This window comes from Rutilus rutilus (genome assembly GCF_951802725.1).
Source record: "Rutilus rutilus genome assembly, chromosome: 5".
Taxonomy (NCBI): domain Eukaryota; kingdom Metazoa; phylum Chordata; class Actinopteri; order Cypriniformes; family Leuciscidae; genus Rutilus; species Rutilus rutilus.
In genome coordinates, this window is record NC_140213.1 from 46,944,745 (window position 1) to 46,964,527 (window position 19,783).

General features: G+C 37.4%; 1 protein-coding gene across 1 annotated transcript in view; it reads left to right on the forward strand.

Moving 5' to 3' along the window:
* The window catches only part of LOC311291149 (NACHT, LRR and PYD domains-containing protein 12-like), a gene marked incomplete at its 3' end in the record, with an annotated part of 80,615 nt that extends 60,832 nt beyond the window's left edge, over positions 1-19,783 (forward strand). Inside the window, exons 12-25 of the mRNA XM_084410022.1 lie at positions 573-768; positions 860-2,687; positions 2,907-3,077; positions 6,318-6,488; positions 6,678-6,851; positions 7,742-7,912; positions 8,028-8,201; positions 8,544-8,714; positions 9,575-9,748; positions 9,898-10,056; positions 14,436-14,442; positions 15,646-15,812; positions 19,309-19,485; positions 19,609-19,783. Coding sequence (XP_084266148.1) covers positions 573-768; positions 860-2,687; positions 2,907-3,077; positions 6,318-6,488; positions 6,678-6,851; positions 7,742-7,912; positions 8,028-8,201; positions 8,544-8,714; positions 9,575-9,748; positions 9,898-10,056; positions 14,436-14,442; positions 15,646-15,812; positions 19,309-19,485; positions 19,609-19,783 — 3,915 coding nt within the window. The remainder of the gene's footprint in view (positions 1-572; positions 769-859; positions 2,688-2,906; positions 3,078-6,317; positions 6,489-6,677; positions 6,852-7,741; positions 7,913-8,027; positions 8,202-8,543; positions 8,715-9,574; positions 9,749-9,897; positions 10,057-14,435; positions 14,443-15,645; positions 15,813-19,308; positions 19,486-19,608) is intronic.

The window sequence follows — 19,783 nt, forward strand, 5'->3', positions numbered from 1 at the left end:
CAAATGGGGTTTTCAACAAATGTAAAATAGTGTATTTTTATTTAAAAAAAAGACAACTAATTAATGTATTTAGCATTTCCCCTAGCATTTTAGTTGTGTACACATCCACATGTCAACAATGCTAGACTCATATATTTTCATGTTGGTAGACAAACAGCTTCATTAAACTTGCAATTATATGTAAACAATATTTAGCAACTTTACAATTCTGTATGATTTGTAATTTATGTATGATTTGGGGCACAGTCATATTGACATTCTGTAATGGTAATATTTGCCTACCTTAATTCTGGTATGTGTGTTACATTTACTGCCTTTGTCTAAGAAGTTAACAGCATAATCCAGCAGAAGCAATGCACCTGTAAAAACTGCATATAGGCAAACACTTGTTTCTCATTTAACTAGGTACTTTCAATCATTTTACCTAAAATTATTGCATAAATAGTTTGCTCAAGCTAACTGGTGTTCTGCAGTTTTTTTTATTTGTAATTTGTTTAACCATATGTTTCATATATGGATGTGAATTTGGTTACATTTTGTTGTTGTACCCATCTTTGTTTTTATGCTTTTAGGACCTTGAGCACAAAATAATTGTATTCCTAAAGAATGAGCTGGAAAAGTTTAAGAAATTACTAATAAAGGAGAACACTCAATACTTTGTGCAAGACTATATAGATGACATGTGTAGCATCAAAGAAGCAGCTCTTGATATCACACTGCACTTCCTAAAAAGTATGAAGCAAGATGAACTTGCAGATACTCTAAAAGGTAAGAGGCTCATGACCATCTGTCATGTTGTCACTTAAAGTCAGGAGAGAAAAGTAGGATCAAGTATTTTTATTTCTGTTTGTGTGTTTAGATGAGCTTGTCTTTATTCATCAACAACAACAACTTAAATCGAACCTGAAGAAGAAGTATCGATGTGTGTTTGAAGGAATTGCAAAGCAAGGTGACTCCATAGATCTGAATGACATCTACACAGATCTCTATATCACTCAGGGTGGCAGTGACCAGGTCAATACAGAACATGAGGTGAGACAGATTGAGATTTCCAGGCGTGCTGAATCACAAGAGATACAGATTGAATGCACAAATTTGTTTGAATCACCTGAACAACGCAAGCAGATCAGAAATGTACTGACAAAAGGAGTTGCTGGCATCGGTAAATCCATCTCGGTGCAAAAGTTTATTCTGGATTGGGCCGAACGAAAAGAAAATCAAGATATCAGCTTCATATTTCCTCTTCCATTCAGAGAGATGAACTTAAAGGAGAAAGAAAAACAAAGCTTGATGAACCTTGTTAGTCAGTTTTTCCCAGAGATAAAAAGACTGAACCTTACAAGAGAGGATAAATTCAAAGTCCTGTTCATTCTTGATGGATTGGATGAATGTCGCCTTCCTTTAAACTTTAAGGACAATGAGACGTGGCGTGATGTATCGTCACCAGCCTCTCTGGATGTTCTCCTAACGAACCTCATCAAGGGAAATCTTCTTCCTTCTGCTCTTATCTGGATCACCACCAGACCAGCGGCTGCCGCTAAGATTCCTCCTGACTGTGTTGACCGTGTGACAGAGGTCAGAGGGTTCAATGATGCACAAAAGGAAGAGTACTTCAGAAAAAGATTCACTGATGAGAAAATGGCCAACAGAATCATTGATCACGTTAAACAATCAAAGAGTCTCTTCATCATGTGTCACATCCCAGTCTTCTGCTGGATTGCAGCCACTGTTCTCCAAAACATTTTGGAGGAGAAAATAAATAATACAAAAAATCAGACTGAGGACGCCTCTATAACACTGCAGAAATCAAATACTGAAGACCTTCCTAAGACTCTGACACAAATGTACACACACTTTCTCCGCTTTCAGATCCAGCAGAGCAGACAAAAGTATGATGGAGAATACAGACCAGATGTTTCCTGGGATAAAGATGCCATCCTTTCACTGGGGAAACTGGCATTTCATCAGCTGGAAAAAAACAACCTGATCTTCTATGAGACAGACCTGAAGGACTGTGGTATTGATGCCTCTAAAGCATCAGTGTTTTCAGGCATGTGTACACAGATCTTTAAGGAGGAAACGGGAATCATTATTGGTACCATGTACTGCTTTGTTCATTTGAGCATTCAAGAGTTTATTGCAGCCCTTTATGCACATCTTTTTCTAGACAGCAGCAAGAAAAGTGTGTTTGTTCAAGAGTCTACAGAGCAGGAAAACAAAAATGAAGCCGTGATTGATTTGCTGAAAACTGCAGTGGACAAGGCGCTCACAAGTGACAATGGACATCTGGATCTTTTCCTTCGATTCCTTCTTGGTCTATCACTTCAGTCTAATTATCCACTCTTACGAGGTCTGTTGACACAGCAAGACAGCAATGACCAGAGCAACAAGGACATAGTTCAGTACATCAAGCAAAAGTTAGGAGAAAATTTATCTCCAGAAAGGTCCATCAATCTGTTCTACTGTCTGAATGAACTGAATGACCAAACTCTGGTTAAAGACATTCAAACACAACTTAGAGAAGGAAGTCTCTCATCTCACCTTTCACCTGCCCAGTGGTCTGCTCTGGCCTTTGTGTTGTTGACATCAGAGGAGGAGCTGGGGGACTTTGAGCTTCAGAAATTTAAGAAATCAGACGAATGTCTAATTAGACTATCAGCGGTCATCAAAGCCTCCAAAAGAGCTCTGTAAGTCTTTTACTTTTTGTTTTTATCTGCATTAATTCTTAATTGTATACCATCTATGAATGTATACCATCTATATATTTAATTTATATCTGTAGTTTTTTTTTATTTATATTTTTCCTCTAATGAATACAGTGGAAATAAAGTCTAATTTGACTATTTTATTATAATTTTAGTATATAAGTATTATGTAGAAAACTCTGTAATCTAATTCTTTTGTAGGCTAAATGACTGTAACTTGACATACAAAAGCTGTTCGGCTCTGGCTGCAGTTCTTGGATCAGATTCCAGTCTGAAAGAGTTGCACATGAACAATAATAATCTGCAGGATACAGGAGTGAAGCTGCTCTGCGCTAGACTGGAGAGTGTAAAGTGTAAATTGGAGACACTTTGGTAAGTTATTTGATGTAACAATTAGAACAAAGGGAAATATTGTTAATTAATTGTGGTAAATTTTAAATACTATTAAGAATGAACTGATATATAGCGAAGGTAATATCTGAGTTGACTAATCTGTTCATCCAATGAACATTCAGTATAATCAAGGTCAAGGTGTCTTTTTTAGTACCCTAGGGTAAATTTGTTGTGCAGACAGGAGATTGAGCAATCCATGTAAAAAAAATAAATCCATAAAATTTTAAAACATGAAACACTACGCTGATAACGACGAAGTTTGTTGTTGTGCTTTTGGGAAACGCAATTGATGTCTGAATTCCTGACATCATACATTGCTATATACCTACTATAGTTTTCATACCAGACTAAGCTGATGCAAGATTTTTTTCAGTCAGTTTACTCTCTACTTCACATTAATACCTGTTTAGCTTTTAAATTTTTAATTTTAACTTTCCTTTTTGCTGCTTCTCTTTGGGCCTCATTTATCAGTCTTAATGTAGAAACGAGCGTAGATCCGAGCACAGAAATCATTTTGCAACAGGGTTCACGTGTGATTCATAATTCATGAGACATTTGTATGCTGCCAATCCCATCATATGACTGATCATACATTGATAAATGTGGCAGCTGAAAACAATCATCATTTAAATATCACGCCCCAAATTTTAGAAGCCTTGCCCTTATAGTTTATGACATATAGAAATTGTCAGACTCGTACTCAATGGATGGACGAACTGACAGGAGTGGCCTGACATCTACACTTACATAAAAGAAAAACCGAGCGTGTATAGTAAAAAGAAACTGAGGGCATATAAATCTTTATATGACTATAACTATGTACTAACACAGGCAAACGTTGCAAATGCAACCACTGGCCTTCACTGTTCCCTCTCTCTACAATTGCACTTATGGCAATTTTAGAAAGAGAGACAACACAAAAGGTTTCCTTTATGTTTAGTTTCTGGTCGTTAGTAAACTGCTACTGTAGTTGTACGATTAACAAAGTTAGCTATTGCGCGTAAAAAGTTAGCGTTACATGAGAAATCACTTAGTTCCCCAATTTCTGATTAGGTGGGCATGAATGAGAAATCTTTAGACATGTAATCAAACCATAATCCATACCAACAAAAGACAATAGTTTATTCAACCTTAACTGATATGAAGTGTGCACTGCAAACGCAAGCATTTTTCATGATCGTTTCTGTCCAGTCCGCTCGTTTTATTGTGTTGTTTAACCACAGCTGAATTAGCTTGATAGCATTCTGCACGGTTAACATGGCTGAAGTTACACACTGTTTGATAGACTTAATAAGAATGAAGATGCATTTATGATTTATACAGACAATGAGCATTTTGGGGTTAAAAAATAAAATAACGGCATGGCTTTGGTCTCTGTGAATACAGTAAGAAACAACAGACAATGTGCTAACGAAACACATTCAGAAAGGCAATTTACAAACATCACATGTGAAATTGGATCATGAACAGTTGGTTTCGATCCATCTCCATCACCTTCTGTGGAAATCCTGTGTTTTACTCACCCTTGTGTGCAAAGCAGTCTGGTGTAAAGTTACATGCACATAATGTAAAATTGACCTGTTTTCTTGGACACATTACGTTCATAAATAAAATTACACCACTGCGTACTTAGTGGCTCAGATGCCGGAGTTTATGGAAACTCCATGTTTATTATTACATAATGTTGACGTAGCTGACACATATCACAAGCTCACGGATTGTAGGTGGTGCTGTCCTGCAGAGTTTAGCTCCGACCCAACTCACCATCCTTCACATAGCTTTAGTAATCCTGAAGATATTGAGGTGTGTTTGATTAGGGTTGGAGCTAAACTATGCTGTTTATGATTTATGGGGATTATAAAACAAGGAGTGGGTGTATTTTTACCATTATAGGCTGGTTGTTTACACACACTGTGGAAACACCTGTGTTCAAACTAATAAAGTACATTTTGTATAATAGCGCCCCTTTAAATTAAATGGTAGCCTATTCAAAACAAGAATGTTTCGGGGAAAAAATAGCTATACATTTATATTTAATTATAAATAAAAACAAATGGGACCTATTATGCAAAAATTACTTTACTAATACTTTTATAAGGTGTTTGAACACATGCGTGTCCACAGTGTGTGTAAACAACCAGCCTATAATAGTTCAAATCCACCCAATCCTTTTTTTTAAATCCCCATAAATCATAAACATTCTCTCAAAACAAGCGATTCCAGATTTCTTCCTACAATGATGTCAATGAAATCTGGATTCGCTTGTTTTGAGAAAATATTTTATGTTTGTTTTTGAGAGCCTCGCCCACTGGTGACAATCTCCTATTAGCATAGACACAGTCCTGAGTAAGAAGCACAGAGTCTGCCATTGTTATATTGTTGTTAGAACAGCTAGTGCAGGGATAGACAACATTGGTCCTGGAGTGCAGCCGTTCTGCATAGTTTAGCTTCAACCCTAATCAAACACACCTGAATGTCTTCAGGATTACTAAAGCTACTTGAAGGGAAGGTGAGTTGGGTCGGAGCAAAACTCTGCAGGACAGCAGCACTCAGGACTGACCAACATCACTTTGTAACGTTAATTCAATGCAATTACTTCAGTAAAAACTTCAGGTTTCCAATTGGTACTAATAAAGACACCTTCACCGTTGGACCCAGAAAAAGGAACTTTTAACAGTCACTCTAAATTGTCTCAAATAAGGTTTGAATACTTCTCACTGATTAGACAACTCATTTTAATTCAAATGGCTCTCAGGATTCTCCTCCTGATTCTCATTAGGCTCTTTTCTTCAGAGCTAACATCCGAGGATATCTAGGGCATATTCTCGGGCTTGTGCGTAGCGGCTCTAGGGAGCAACATACTCTGCAAAATGACTCTCTAGAACAAGAGGAGTAACGTTAGCTTGACCTGAACATGTCAGTGTCAGCAAGCATGTCGTTCATCTCTGTGAGCGCTCTCTCAAGAGTGAACCTGATGATGAACCTGATTAGACAACTCATTTTTATACAAATGGCTCATTCAGGTCAAACTTACACAGCAATTATATGAGATAAATTTTGTTATACACTTTTAAACAGCAGTATTAATAATAGCTGGAAGGTAAAATTCATAATGATCAAATAATCTTTTCAGGTTGTAGTCTTCTGATCTTTTCTCTACTTCCTACAGTTAATGGTACAGTTGTGTGTCTTCATCATGTTTTGTAATATTTTATTTAGGATCAGTAAGTGTGATCTAACAGAGGAAAGCTGTTCAGCTCTGGCTTCAGTTCTCAGTTCAGACTCCAGCATTCTGAAGGATCTTGACCTGAGCAATAATAATCTGCAGGATTCAGGAGTGAAGCTGCTCTCTGTTGGACTGAAAAATAACTGTAAACTGGAGAAACTCAGGTCAGATGATTTCTAACATATTAAAGGTCTCTTTTGTTTGCATCTATATCTTATTTTTTCTATTCTCTAATTTGTACAAGAAAGAAACTATAATTCACGAACCATTTCCTTTAGGGCTTAAAATTGTTCTGGTAATTTTAAGAATAACTAGTTAATAAGCTGAATCTTATATTTTCATTTCTGTTGTAGACTTTCAGACTGCAGTATCACAGAAGGAGGTTATAAAGCTCTGGCTTCAGCTCTGAGATCAAACCCTTCACACCTGATAGAGCTGGATCTCAGGGGAAATGATCCTGGACAATCAGGAGTGAAGGAGCTCGATGATTTACTACAGGATCAGAAGTGTCAACTCAAGACACTGAAGTGAGGGTTTTTTTTCTTTCTTCAATTAATGTGCAGTAGTTTTAATGCTGAGGGGATGTTTGCCAATCATGACTGTGACAAGCACAAATACATTTACTACTGGTACGCACCAGGCTGTCAGTAACACTACCTCCTACGGCCACTGCCCAAGTTTCATGCTTTAATAAGGGAGCACCTTTGTGATTTCACACGAAGGACTTAGAGAGGGGTTCTTTAATGGCCCAGACCCAAATGGCTCTAGCCTGCTACTTTTCAGGGGGACCAACGTCAACCCCCATACCAGGGAGGCTATCATGCTCTATCAGCTGAAGCCAACAACCTGCTTTCTTTGAAGAATGAACCTGACCACAGTCTCTAACCAGAGACAGATAGCACCTCCGCAGGGCTATGGGGAGTGGAGGCCTCAGCAGGATGACTCTCGAAGAAGAGGAGGCCTGCCACACTCACACCAATGTGGTCTCTAGTGTTTTCTCTTACAACGTGGGAAACAGCTCCTCACCCAGACAGCAGAGGACATGAGTGTCACCAGATGTCTGAAATCTTTTACACGGGTCGGCACACTTACTGATGTGCTTGTAGGAAGCCATGATATTCTCTTCACAGTACCAGCATCACAGTCCCTGAAAAGGGAAACGAAAAGAGGATGACACGTTCTCTAGGCGCCCTTTTATACTTCCTGGTCACACTAGTAGTGACATCATGGCTGTCGCCGGCCAATATGATTGCCGTGATAACACAGTACTTCAGTCATCAGTCACACTGAGGCGTTCTCCAAAGCGTCACAGGACGCAGTACAAGTTCCCTTTCGAAAGGGAACTAAAGGCTCTTTGAAAAACTTTGAAAAATTCATTATATGGCACGTAATGTCAATGTACTTCCTCTATCTCCAGGTTTTTGAGTCCTCCTGCAGATGAAGCCTGTCAGTATGTGAAAGGAATTGTGGGTGATGACCCGTTACTCCTGAGAGAACTGAATCTGAGTAAACGTGAACTAGGAGACACAGGAGTGGATCAGATCGCTGCTCTACTGCAGGATAAACACTGTAAACTCAACACACTGACGTGAGTATTTTACTTGGTCTAATACTTAACATGTAAAATATCTATAAAAATAACATTTTTCATAAAGAAAGTTTTAAGATTAACTGAAGAGTGTTTCCTTTTTCTTTCTCTTCAGGCTGAATAATAACAGCATTACAGCAGAAGGTTGTGCTGCTCTGACTTCAGTGTTTAATTCAAACTCTTCAAACCTGATAGAGCTGGATCTGAGTGAGAATAAACTAGGAAACTCAGGAATTGAGAAGATCTGTCCTCTGTTGGAAAATACACAATGCAGATTGACGAAACTGAAGTGTGTATTTTTATTTATCCACATTTCAATATGCTAATATATATTAAAGTCTTGAAAATTATGACGATTATTAAGGCTAAAATATTAGTTGCAGTATTATTAAATATTGTACTAAGCACTGTAAGTATGAATTAATATGTAAATCTGTATTAACGAGAAATTCAGTTTAATAAGTTTATTTTACGTTATTATTGGTTCCATTTCATGATTTTAATATGAAAATTAGAAATTTAGTTTGCTTGTTTTTTATCGTGAAGAACATGCACGATTTTTGTTCTGTTCTTATAAATTGTAGAATAACTGAATAATCGTCTGAATGTTACATTTTCCTTTCTGTTCTAGACTCTCAGACTGCAGTATCACAGAAGAAGGTTATAAAGCTCTGGCTTCAGCTCTGAGATCAAACCCTTCACACCTGATAGAGCTGGATCTCACAGGAAATGATCCTGGACAATTAGGAGTGAAGGAGCTCGATGATTTACTACAGGATGAACAATGTAAATTAAAGACCAGGTGATTAATGTCTTAAAATATTTCAAATAAGCCACAAATGTGATATCTGCTATATGAAACTAAGGGGATTGGGAATTGGAGAGGAATTGCAATTAAAGGTAGAGGAATTTTCAGCATATCTATTACTGAAATTCAACAGTCACACAACTATATTTTGTGACACGAACCTTGTGATAAAACATAATTACATAATTTTGAATTTCTGATTAGACTTCTCCAAAACTAATTTTAAAATCAGTTAACACCATTTCTGTAATCGTATAACAATCTTCTAATTCTCAAATTTAAAATTTTAGATAAATTATAGCATTCTGGGAAATAAGCTTCCAGAAAGCTCCATGAAAATTTTATAAAATAATGTCATTATGTTTTAAATAATGTTGTGTATATGACTTAAAAATTCTTAATTTGATTCTTGATACAATTCAATTAATCATTTTTACTAGCCCCCACCAAAACTAAAATAAATAAATAAAATACCCATAACTTGACATAAATTGACCCATAACTTTGTATAAGGTTGAAACCTACATTTTAGTTACCAGTGAAATTTCACAATTTCGATACCACAACTAAAAGTACTAGAAAAACAATGGAAAAGCACAGTCAAGTGAAAATTATCTGCTTGAACGGATTTGATACACAGCCTTCGGTATAGATATCTGTTTAAGGTGGAGACTGGTTCCTACATTCGCCACATTGTAGTTTTGATATATTTTAACATACAGTAAACATTTTTTATTGATTTCACATTGTTTTCGCATTGTGCATCATGTATTTGCTTAGCTTGAAAGAATGGAAGGTGCAAAAAAAACAACATTTTGACAGAATTATCTAAAATACTCTTCTGTGTTCTGTAGGTTTTTGAAAAGTGCTGCTGCACAGGAAGCGTGTGAGTGTCTCACTAAAGTTCTGGGTAGAAGTCCATTATTACTGACAGAACTGGATCTGAGTGAAGATAAACTAGGAGATCTGGATGGAGAAAAGCTCTCTGCTCTTTTGATGGACTCTCATAGCAAAGTGGAGAAAATCAAGTGAGTCATCATGATTTAAACATTATAACTTCTCTGTTAATTCATTATATGAGACTATCAGTTACATATGTGATCAAAATTGAAGACCTGCTGATCTGATGTGTGTTGAATATGTGCTGAATAATAAATAATGCTGTTTCTGTGTTTAGGCTGAATAATTGTGAAAGCTGTTCAGTTCTAGCTACTGTTCTCTCCTCCAAAACCATCCTGAAAGAGCTGAACCTGAACAACAGCCGTCTGCTGGACTCAGGAGTCAAAGAGATCTGTGAGGGACTGAAGAATCCTGTGTGTGAGCTGAAGATACTCAAGTGAGTACATTTCACCACATTTTAAGGATGTTTGATAACTTTTTTGTGCTGATCTAATACTAATATTTTCTTAGTGCTATGTGCACATTTTAACTAAATTAAAGATATTAAAATCAACCCAATGTTTACAGGTTTATTGTAATTAATTATACAAGTGGTCTGTCTGAATATTCAAATCTGATTAGCTGGAAGTTGTGCAATAAAACAGTTTAATTCACATGTTCAGGTCAGGTTCGTTCTATATTAATGCACTGTTTTCATTTAAGCACACAAACATACATCACTTGCACACAGAGGGCCCTATCATACACCGGTGCAATGTGGCACCAGGCGCAATGCAAGTGTTTTTTGTTAGTTTCAGCCCGACGCAGTTATCATTTTCACGTCCTGGGCCGCGTTGTTTAAAAATCAAATGCATTTGCGCCCATTTGTGCACCTATATGGGCTGCTGGTCTGAAAACAAGGTGTGTTCAGGTGCGTTGGGCGCATTTGCAACAACTGAACGACCATCTGACTTCTCAAAGTCTCACTGCCATAGTGATGTGATTGATCTGCAGGCAAATTTTCCATAGCTCCTGACGTTACTGAAGTAGCTTTAAAAATTAATAAAAATGGAGGTAGCTACTGACATCACATCTTTTATGCATCGCCAGCGACTATGTGATGCAAGATTAAAGTTAACTTAACTTCGCATGCCAAATAAGAAAATATATGCCTGGTTTAAAAAACAGGGCTTATATTAAGCCAGGATTAGGCCTTAGTTCAATTAGGGCATTGTAGTTTTTATAAACATAAATTAGAAAAGACATTACTGGTGTACATATTGAGACAAAACAATGGCACTGACATATTTTAAGATATAAATTAAAACAGCTCAAACATGCATTTTAGTCTGAGACTAGGTTTAAGCCTCGTCTGAGAAAACAGGGTATAGTGTTCTTGGGTTTTTGTTTCCATTCTGAAATATTTTAATTAATAAGTAAGTGTTACGTGTTTAAAGTTGGAAAAGGGGATGATGACATAACATTTATGTGAGGCACAGTTGCTGTGTGTGAAGACAGGAAAAAACCACCAAGGAACGTTACAAACGTTTAAAACGTTTATTCATACGGAATGAAAGATTAGGTGCATGACAAGATCAAGAAAAAATAAATACAAAATAAAGGAAAAACAGGAGTGTCGCCAAATCAATGAAATAATCAAAACGTAATTATAATATCTAATTTTAATCATACCTCTAAACTAACTGACAAAGAAAAATGTAGAACCAAAACCGAAATCTTCAGCGGGTGCGCCGCCTTAAATAAGCTACACTAACTAAAAAACGAAAGTACAATACTGGCGAACACTCCACGCCTAGTTAACAATAACAAAGCCTACCTCCCGTTGTTACTGGGCGTGCGCTTTCTCAAATCGCGTGCTAGGCATATGCTATCAAACTAACAACAAAGCTCAAGGGAGTGTTACTCAGGTCTCTAATGGTATTAAACTCGAAGACATTCCAAACAGTGGTTACGTTTAAAACAAGGCATCTCTGTGAGGGCAAGTCAAGTGAGATCTGGTGGAGATCTGCCTCTCTTCTTGTGAATGGGGTTTTTAAACCCAGCAGCGCAGCAGTGGATTGGTGGAACAGCTGATGACGCGTACCCATAATGACTACACGCAGCGAATGAGCAATCTCCACCTGAAAGCAATGAATGAAGAGACAGAGCAACAGAAACATACACAAAGACACGTGGAACGTACTGTAACAGTAAGTAACAAACATTCTGATCCCAAATTCTAGACCTGCCAGAAGCGCTTGATGCACAGAGAGTGGCATTATGGAGTATTCTGCTCTATACAACTATTTTGGCAACAAAATCACAAACCTAAAGATGAAATAGAATTTCATTTTGAGTGCGATAATAACACCAAACAAAAAATTAAATCAACAAAGAATGCTTCAAGAAGAAGAAAAAGTTGAACAACATTTTGGTCCAGTCAGGGCCCAGATCTATATCAGATCAGTAACTTGTGGAATGACTTGAGGAGACCTATAGACAGGAGATCCCTCTGAAATTTGATTAGCTCTTAACAAACTACCTGGAGCTAACCTATGAAACGCTAATCTGATCTATATGATTTAAAAAGTCCAGTGAAGGGGAGATTCTCAGCTTTTCAGTGGTATCACATTTGTCTCGTTGGACATTCAGGGGCTCGGTAGTGAGCGTGGTTGCATCATCACGTTCTGCAGCATTGATTCATCAAGGAAACACATACATTTTGTTCCTCTGAGTCAAACAGCAAGGTTTTGCTGAAGTTTTGGTCTTTTGAACCACTAAATTAGCCAAAAGTAAAAGTAGTTGCGTGCGTGCATATTTGTGTGCATGAAAACAAACACAAAATAACTGATTTGCATAAGAGCGCTCTCTGACAAAGCACAGCAAAACATATGACACTTTGGCATGACACAAACCAAAACTAAGGATACATTTAAGTCAAAGGGCTAAAATCAGGGTAGAATATGGCCATTTATTTCTAAATTATTACAGTTTTCGATGTAAAAAACAAACTAATGTTATAAGTGCACCACAGGAAACATTCTCTGAGCCATATTTTAGCGATCTAAGTGCATGGTCTAAAGCACACGGCGCAAGTGCACTTAGTGTGTGTCCGAATCCACTTTTGCTAGTTTGACGACGGGAAAAATGGTCGGCGCACATGGTCTAAAAGGGTTGTCCCTATTCTCTTAAAGGTGCAGTATGTAGCTTTTCTACCAAAACGAATCCTTTTTTTATTGTCTGTGTGTGAAGGGGTTGTAATCTCACATTAAAATGATCCACTTTGCGGGTTTTGCTATTACCTCTGAAAGCAAGTATTCTTATTTTTATGTGAAGGTCCCGGGTCGGATTTACCGCCAGTGACGTCACCTGCATGCGCGCTCCCGAGCCTCTCGCCTCGTCTAGCCTACTGACTTTGCACTCAACAGCGACGACACTGCAACTTATGACATGGACTTATGACTTATGCAACTTATGACATGCCTGATAACACTAAGAAACGACCTGCGCCCAGCAAAACACAGACTCCAACACAAACTCCACATATTGATAAAAAACAAAAACAAAGTTTTTTCTGCTGAAGCTCGTAAGGCCAGACGTGAATCGGATGAACTTCGGGTAAAAAACACGGATCAACATCAGCAGGTTTAGACGAGATTAGCTTTCTGTCCCTCCATTGAAAATGTATGTACGGTATACTGTCCATGTCCAGAGAGCTAATACAGACATCATCAAAGTAGTCCAAGTGACTCCAGTGGCTCAATCTTAAGTTTATAAAGCGACGAGAATACTTTTTGTGCGCAAAAAACAACAAAAATAACGACTTTATTCCACTATTCATTTCCTTCTCTCTGGGCCTCGAGTTTTTTCACGTAGTATAACTGCGTAGAGCATCTGTGTTGTACATCACACGTAGGCTCACTATTGGCCGACGCTGGTCATGTGTGTGATGCGTCTGACGTACAACCCAGAAGCGCTGCGCTAAAACACTACGTGAAAAAACTCGAGGCCCAGAGAGAAGGAAATGAATAGTGGAATAAAGTCGTTATTTTTGTTGTTTTTTGCGCACAAAAAGTATTCTCGTCACTTTATAAACTTAAGATTGAGCCACTGGAGTCACTTGGACTACTTTGATGATGTCTGTATTAGCTCTCTGGACATGGACAGTATACCGTACATACATTTTCAATGGAGGGACAGAAAGCTCTCGGACTAAATCTAAAATATCTTAAACTGTGTTCTGAAGATGAACGGAGGTCTTACGGGCTTGGAACGACATGAGGGAGAGTCATTAATGACATAATTTTCATTTTTGGGTGAACTAACCCTTTAATAAACATTAATAAGCAGTTTATAAATACAGTTATAAATACAATAAATAAATAAATAAATAAAGTTATAAATGCTGTATTCTTGATTTAAAAGCATATCTATAATGTGTTTAATAATTGTATTTTCATACTTTATTGTATAAGTATTGCATTATTTACAAACCAGTTATTTGGGAGTTGTCAGTGGTTCATAAGATCACTTAGAAAGTGTAAGTAAATGATTAATAAATTATTTAAATGTACATTCATACATATTATTCAGACATATACTAATAGTTACTTAGTGTGTTAATAAATGGTTTATTAACATGTATTTCTACTGTAATTCATGATTAATTCAGGTAGTTATAAAGCATTAAGTAGTGGTCAGTTAACTATTTTTGTGAGCTCATCTAAAGTGAGGACTAGTTATGCCTTGTAAAGCATTTATAAAGGAGATTTAAAGGCTGTTAAATATTTCTATGTTCTGTATCACTGTGTGTATTTGTTTCCTTTTTCTGTTTAGAAGATCAGTGAGCCTTTTAATCTTCTTTGTAAACGCTTTACAAGGCACCTAAATAACTGGTTTGTAAATAATGCAATACTTCATTTAAAAATAATAAATTGATCATTAATAAATTATGAAAATACAATTATTGAACACATTATAGATATGCTTATAAATCAAGAATAAAGCATTTATAGCCATAATTATAAATTGCTTATTAATGTCTATTAATGCTTTATAAATGATGAATTAACTGTTTACTAATGCTTAACTAATGATTAATAGTGTGCAGTTATTATAAAGTGTTACCAAAAAACAAACTAAATAAAGTGCAATAATACTATTAGTCATTTATATATATATATATATATATATATATATATATATATATATATATATATATATATATATATATATATATATATATATATATATATATATATATATATATATAGTTATATTTAATGGGTCACACTCTGTGCTGTGTGAGCACCAGACCGAATCTCCAGGTGCTCTCATGAGAACCAGACTGAAAAACGTATGTGCACCCCTGTTTATAAAGCACATATTAATGCGTTATTCTGCATGACTATATTCTACATCCCTTAATCCTCCCACATATCTAAACTTAACAATTACATAGCTAATTATTAATAAGCAGTAATTAGGGGTTTATTGAGGCAAAGTTGTAGTTAATAGTGAATAGTGAGAATTGGATCCTAAACTAAAGTGTGACCATTTTTCCTATTATACCAAACTCGTATAGAACAGTGACCCCAAAACCGAGGTACTAACCAAACCGTGACTTCTGTGTACTGTTACACCCCTAAAAAAATATATTTTAATTTGGGGTTGGGCTTTTTCCATTTTTTTTTTTTTTTTTTAGTGCAGACTTCTTTTTTTGAGGAACATTTGTCATTGCATGAGCAGGCCTTTATAATAACTTTACAGCGTCATCTGTATCCCTAAGTAAATACAATATTAATGAAAATGAATTAATACATGTAGCCTATAGGCTAACTATAATAACCTAAATTTAAGATCAAATTTAGAACAAACTCACCCATATGTAACAATAACAGATTCCTGGTGATTAATAGCAGAATAAAACTGTGGCATATCTGATTCAGTTAAGAAGTTAAGATGTAGTGTGATTTAGTCATATTTATTGATATTACAGTGCAATGTTAATTAAAATTTGTGTTTATGTATTTTCTGTAGACTTTCAGACTGCAGTATCACAGAAGAAGGTTATAAAGCTCTGGCTTCAGCTCTGAGATCAAACCCTTCACACCTGATAGAGCTGGATCTCAGAGGAAATGATCCTGGACAATCAGGAGTGAAGGAGCTCGATGATTTACTACAGGATCAGAAGTGTTCACTGAAAACACTGAGGTAAGTGCTATTAAAATATTAACGTTCAATAATCCTAAAAGCATTTTAGGTGGGCGAGAATTTTACTATCAAAAAACAATTATAAAAGCTTTGAAATGACTGAAGTCTTTTTCACAACATTGCGAGCATATATCACTATAGCAGGTTAGTTAGGGATGTGCGCTTCGACTAATTTGACAGTCATTTAAAGGTGCACTAAGTAACTTTTTTACCTTAACCGAACAGCTTCGGAGTCATTGGAATAGTTATATGACTTGTTTCGGGTTGAATGGTGGTCGTCGCGCATCCCCCGAGCGCCTGTGAGCGGAAAAAACACCCTTGCAACTTTGGGCCAGCGGGTCGCGTCAGGAAGTATCGCGTGATATCAGGTCTCGCGATGTAACAAATTGCTTTACGGCACTGCACACAAAGCTAGGAAAGCTTTGTCTGAGGACGAAAGAAAGGAAACGGCAGACTGACCGAGCAAGGAGTCAGACTCGAGTAAATATCGTTCATGTTGATGGACTAGTAGACATCTTCAGATGTTATCTGTGCCTGTTCGATGTCCGATGCTTTGTAACGCGTTCTGTCAGGAGGAGAAATAGGGATAGCTCACAGATGAAGTTATTACCGAGAGCCAGACAGACTCACGGAGGCGATTGGCATCTCACAACTTGCACTTTATTCCCCAGTCGAACTCGTGTAACTGTCTGTCACCCGTTCTACCATCCACATCTTTACTTGATAAACAAAAGTAGGATAAGAATGAGCATCAAACTGAAATAACCCGCATACGGGTGTTCGAGGTGCACATGATACAACACAGACTGCCGACGACAGTTCAACAGGGCGCGCGCAGCTCTTAAAGGGGCCACACCTTATTTCCACTCATTACAGCTTCCATCCTATTGAACAGGTACCGGTATAGAGGGCGGAAGGGATCAGGCCGTGAGTGCAGAGACGGCTCTGTGCGAGTGCTATTTACGACAGTAACGTTAAATACAAGTACTCCACAGCGACTCTAGGGGTCGCTGTTTGACAAAAACGGAAAGCTGCCTAGTGTGCCTTTAAATGGAAGTTTTGTAACCGACTCGACTAGACTAAAGTAAGACTTGTGCGTAGGCTACATATGATCCATTTGAAACAATAAATCAAACAGTCGAATCCCATAATTAATGCTGCTAAAAAGGTTATGAATATGCAGTACGCTTGCCTTGCGTTATGACTTTTCGTAAGCCTTCTCCCTCAACAGAACTGAGTGGGAACATGTCTGTTACTGTCATCTCAGAGATAAGATATTTGAAGTTGAAGTGAATGACGCGATGGGCATTTGATTGCTTTGGCTATCACACCTATGTGCATGTGTTGAATATGTTTACGCATGGCTCCAGTGGAATTATGCCAGTTTGACGTGTCACAGCTTTCATAAAAAAAAATTTCCCTTTAAAACTTTTTTTTTTTATTCAAAATTCTCCAGCTCATTGATTGTCTTTCGAGCCGTCATTTCTGAGCTCACCGCGACTGACAGGAAGTAAACGCATGCGAGATCTGAGGTAAAATTAAAAGAGTACAGCTTAAGGTATTATTTTCCCCAGTGTTTTATTTTAATGTGTTATTTAAAATGCCTTTAAATATAAATGTAACAAAGTTCAGGGCTCAGGGAAGAAGGGGGAACCGGTGAACTGTAAACTTAAGTTTTATTGACAAAGTAAATAAAACGAAAGTAAACGTCAGGTGCATCATGGCCGACTGCTGCACATACATAAACAACATGCAACTTAAATGTCCCAGGCCTGGGCTGCGTTTCCCAAAAGCATCGTAAGCCAAAGAAGATAGTAAAAACGATCGTACGACTGATCTTAATATTACGGTCTGTTTCCCAAAAGCAATTTAAGTAGCACTTGAAAATCATCGTAGATCTACGAGTGCTCTGGAGTAATCGTAAATCCCTAAGTGCATCGTAAGAAGACAGAGTTATGAGGTCACCTGCAGGACATCCGGCAGATTACACCTTTATTCAAGTGTAATGTGATTATAAGGTTTCGATTGTAGCCTACTTCAAGTTTATTGTACACTTTATTACTCGTTTTTTGTTTTAATGAATTTCTAAATGAAATAATTAAAAAGGGCAGAAAACAAAAACAAAAAAATTGAAATAATTTAATCCAATAATTTTTATCTAAATTAAATGAATGAACAAATTGTTTTATAAAAGATGAAATATGCTTCAAAGACTGGGAAAAATAGGGATGAACTAAAAAAATCTGTCAATGACTTGTGCCATGTATTGGGCATTTCTTGGTTGGCCATCATGTGGTCACATCATGCCATCTTTGACCTCCTCCTCCACCACCTCTTCATCTTATTCCTCCCTGTTAAGTAAGGACACTCTCATATGTCCTGACTACAACTACAAAGATTCTCAAACTGCTGAGGTGTGTGGCTGCAGTCTGGACAACAGAAGATGGAGGCTGAGGCCTGGGAGGGTTGTTTGGAGGACTAGGAGATGTGCTGGGAGATGGCAGATGAAACTGATAGTTCCTCTGAGCATGAAGGACCTGACTCAGGCTCAGGTTGAGTTACCCCTACTCCTCCATGGATGTCAATACCACCACAAATGCCATCTGAAGCACTTGTGCCAAGTATTGACAATGCCTTTTCTTCCTCTGCTGTGAGAAGGGAGGACTCATTGGGCACCACCTGTTTTATTAAATGTTGTCCTCTGCAGTGCCCTTTTCCTTTTAGCAAGGCTTGCCACTTCTTCCTGACTTCCTTCCCTGATCTTTTAATGCCCCTAGTTGCAGTCAGTTTTCTAGCAATATCCTCCTAGATTTTTTGTTTTTGTTTATTTGTTTGACTGCCCTTAAACCTACTGGAAATAATACGTTTGTATAGCTCCGCCTCATCTAAAATGACATTAATCTCCTCTTTTAGAAAAATGTATATATATATATTTTTTGGTTCAGCCAATTTGCTGGTGTCTCCACCCGAAGGTTTGTGCTTTTTATAGATTTCAAAATACAAGCGTGTGCTACAATTACGAGCCATTCTACAAGGTGACATTTCAGCACTTCACAAACGGACAGCGACTCTTAAGTAGCACTTAAAGCACAGCTGCGTGCGATCGTGCTAAGTTCGTTTTTGTGAAACGCACGTGAAATGAACACGAACGTTCGTAAAGTCGCTCGTAGAAAATCCTCGTAAGTGCTAAGATCCATCATTATCTGGAAACGCAGCCCTGGTCCTCTCTCGTCCTACACTGTCGTTACTCCTTTTATCCTTCCAGAGCTCCTGGGACGCGAGATCCGTTTCATGGCTCTGGGCCGTGCTCTGCTCATCACAGAAACATTAAAACGACAGTAATTTGATTAAAAAAAACTTTTTATTTTTATTTTATTTTTCTTTGTGTAATCGACTGTTGTTTTTAGTGTCGACTAGTAGCAGCTGTACCGTTTAGTCGACTAGTCTTGCACATCATTAGTAGCAGGTAATGTCAGCATACTTCTCCTTTGTCCAGGTTGTTACAAAGTCCTGATGCAGATAAAGCCTGTAAATATCTGACTGAAGATTTTTACATTAAAAACCCGTTACTCCTGAGAGAGCTGAATCTGAGTGAACATGAACTAGGAAACACACGAGTGAATCAGATTGCTGCTCTACTGCAGGACAAACACTGTAAACTCAACACACTGATGTGAGTATTGTGTTCATATGTTATTGTACATTTAAAGCATCTTAAAGACATTTGGTGACAAAAACATGTTGGCGTCAAGTACTTTGTGTTTGTAAATTCTCCCTCTTCTGTTCATCATTTTAGGCTGTGTAAGTGTGGTCTAACAGAGGAAAGCTGTTCAGCTCTCGCTACAGTCCTGAGATCAAACTCCAGTCTGAAAGAGCTTGACATCAGCAACAATAATCTGCAGGATTCAGGAGTGAAGAAACTCCAGAACGGATTAGAAAATACAAACTGCACACTGAAGAAACTCAGGTGA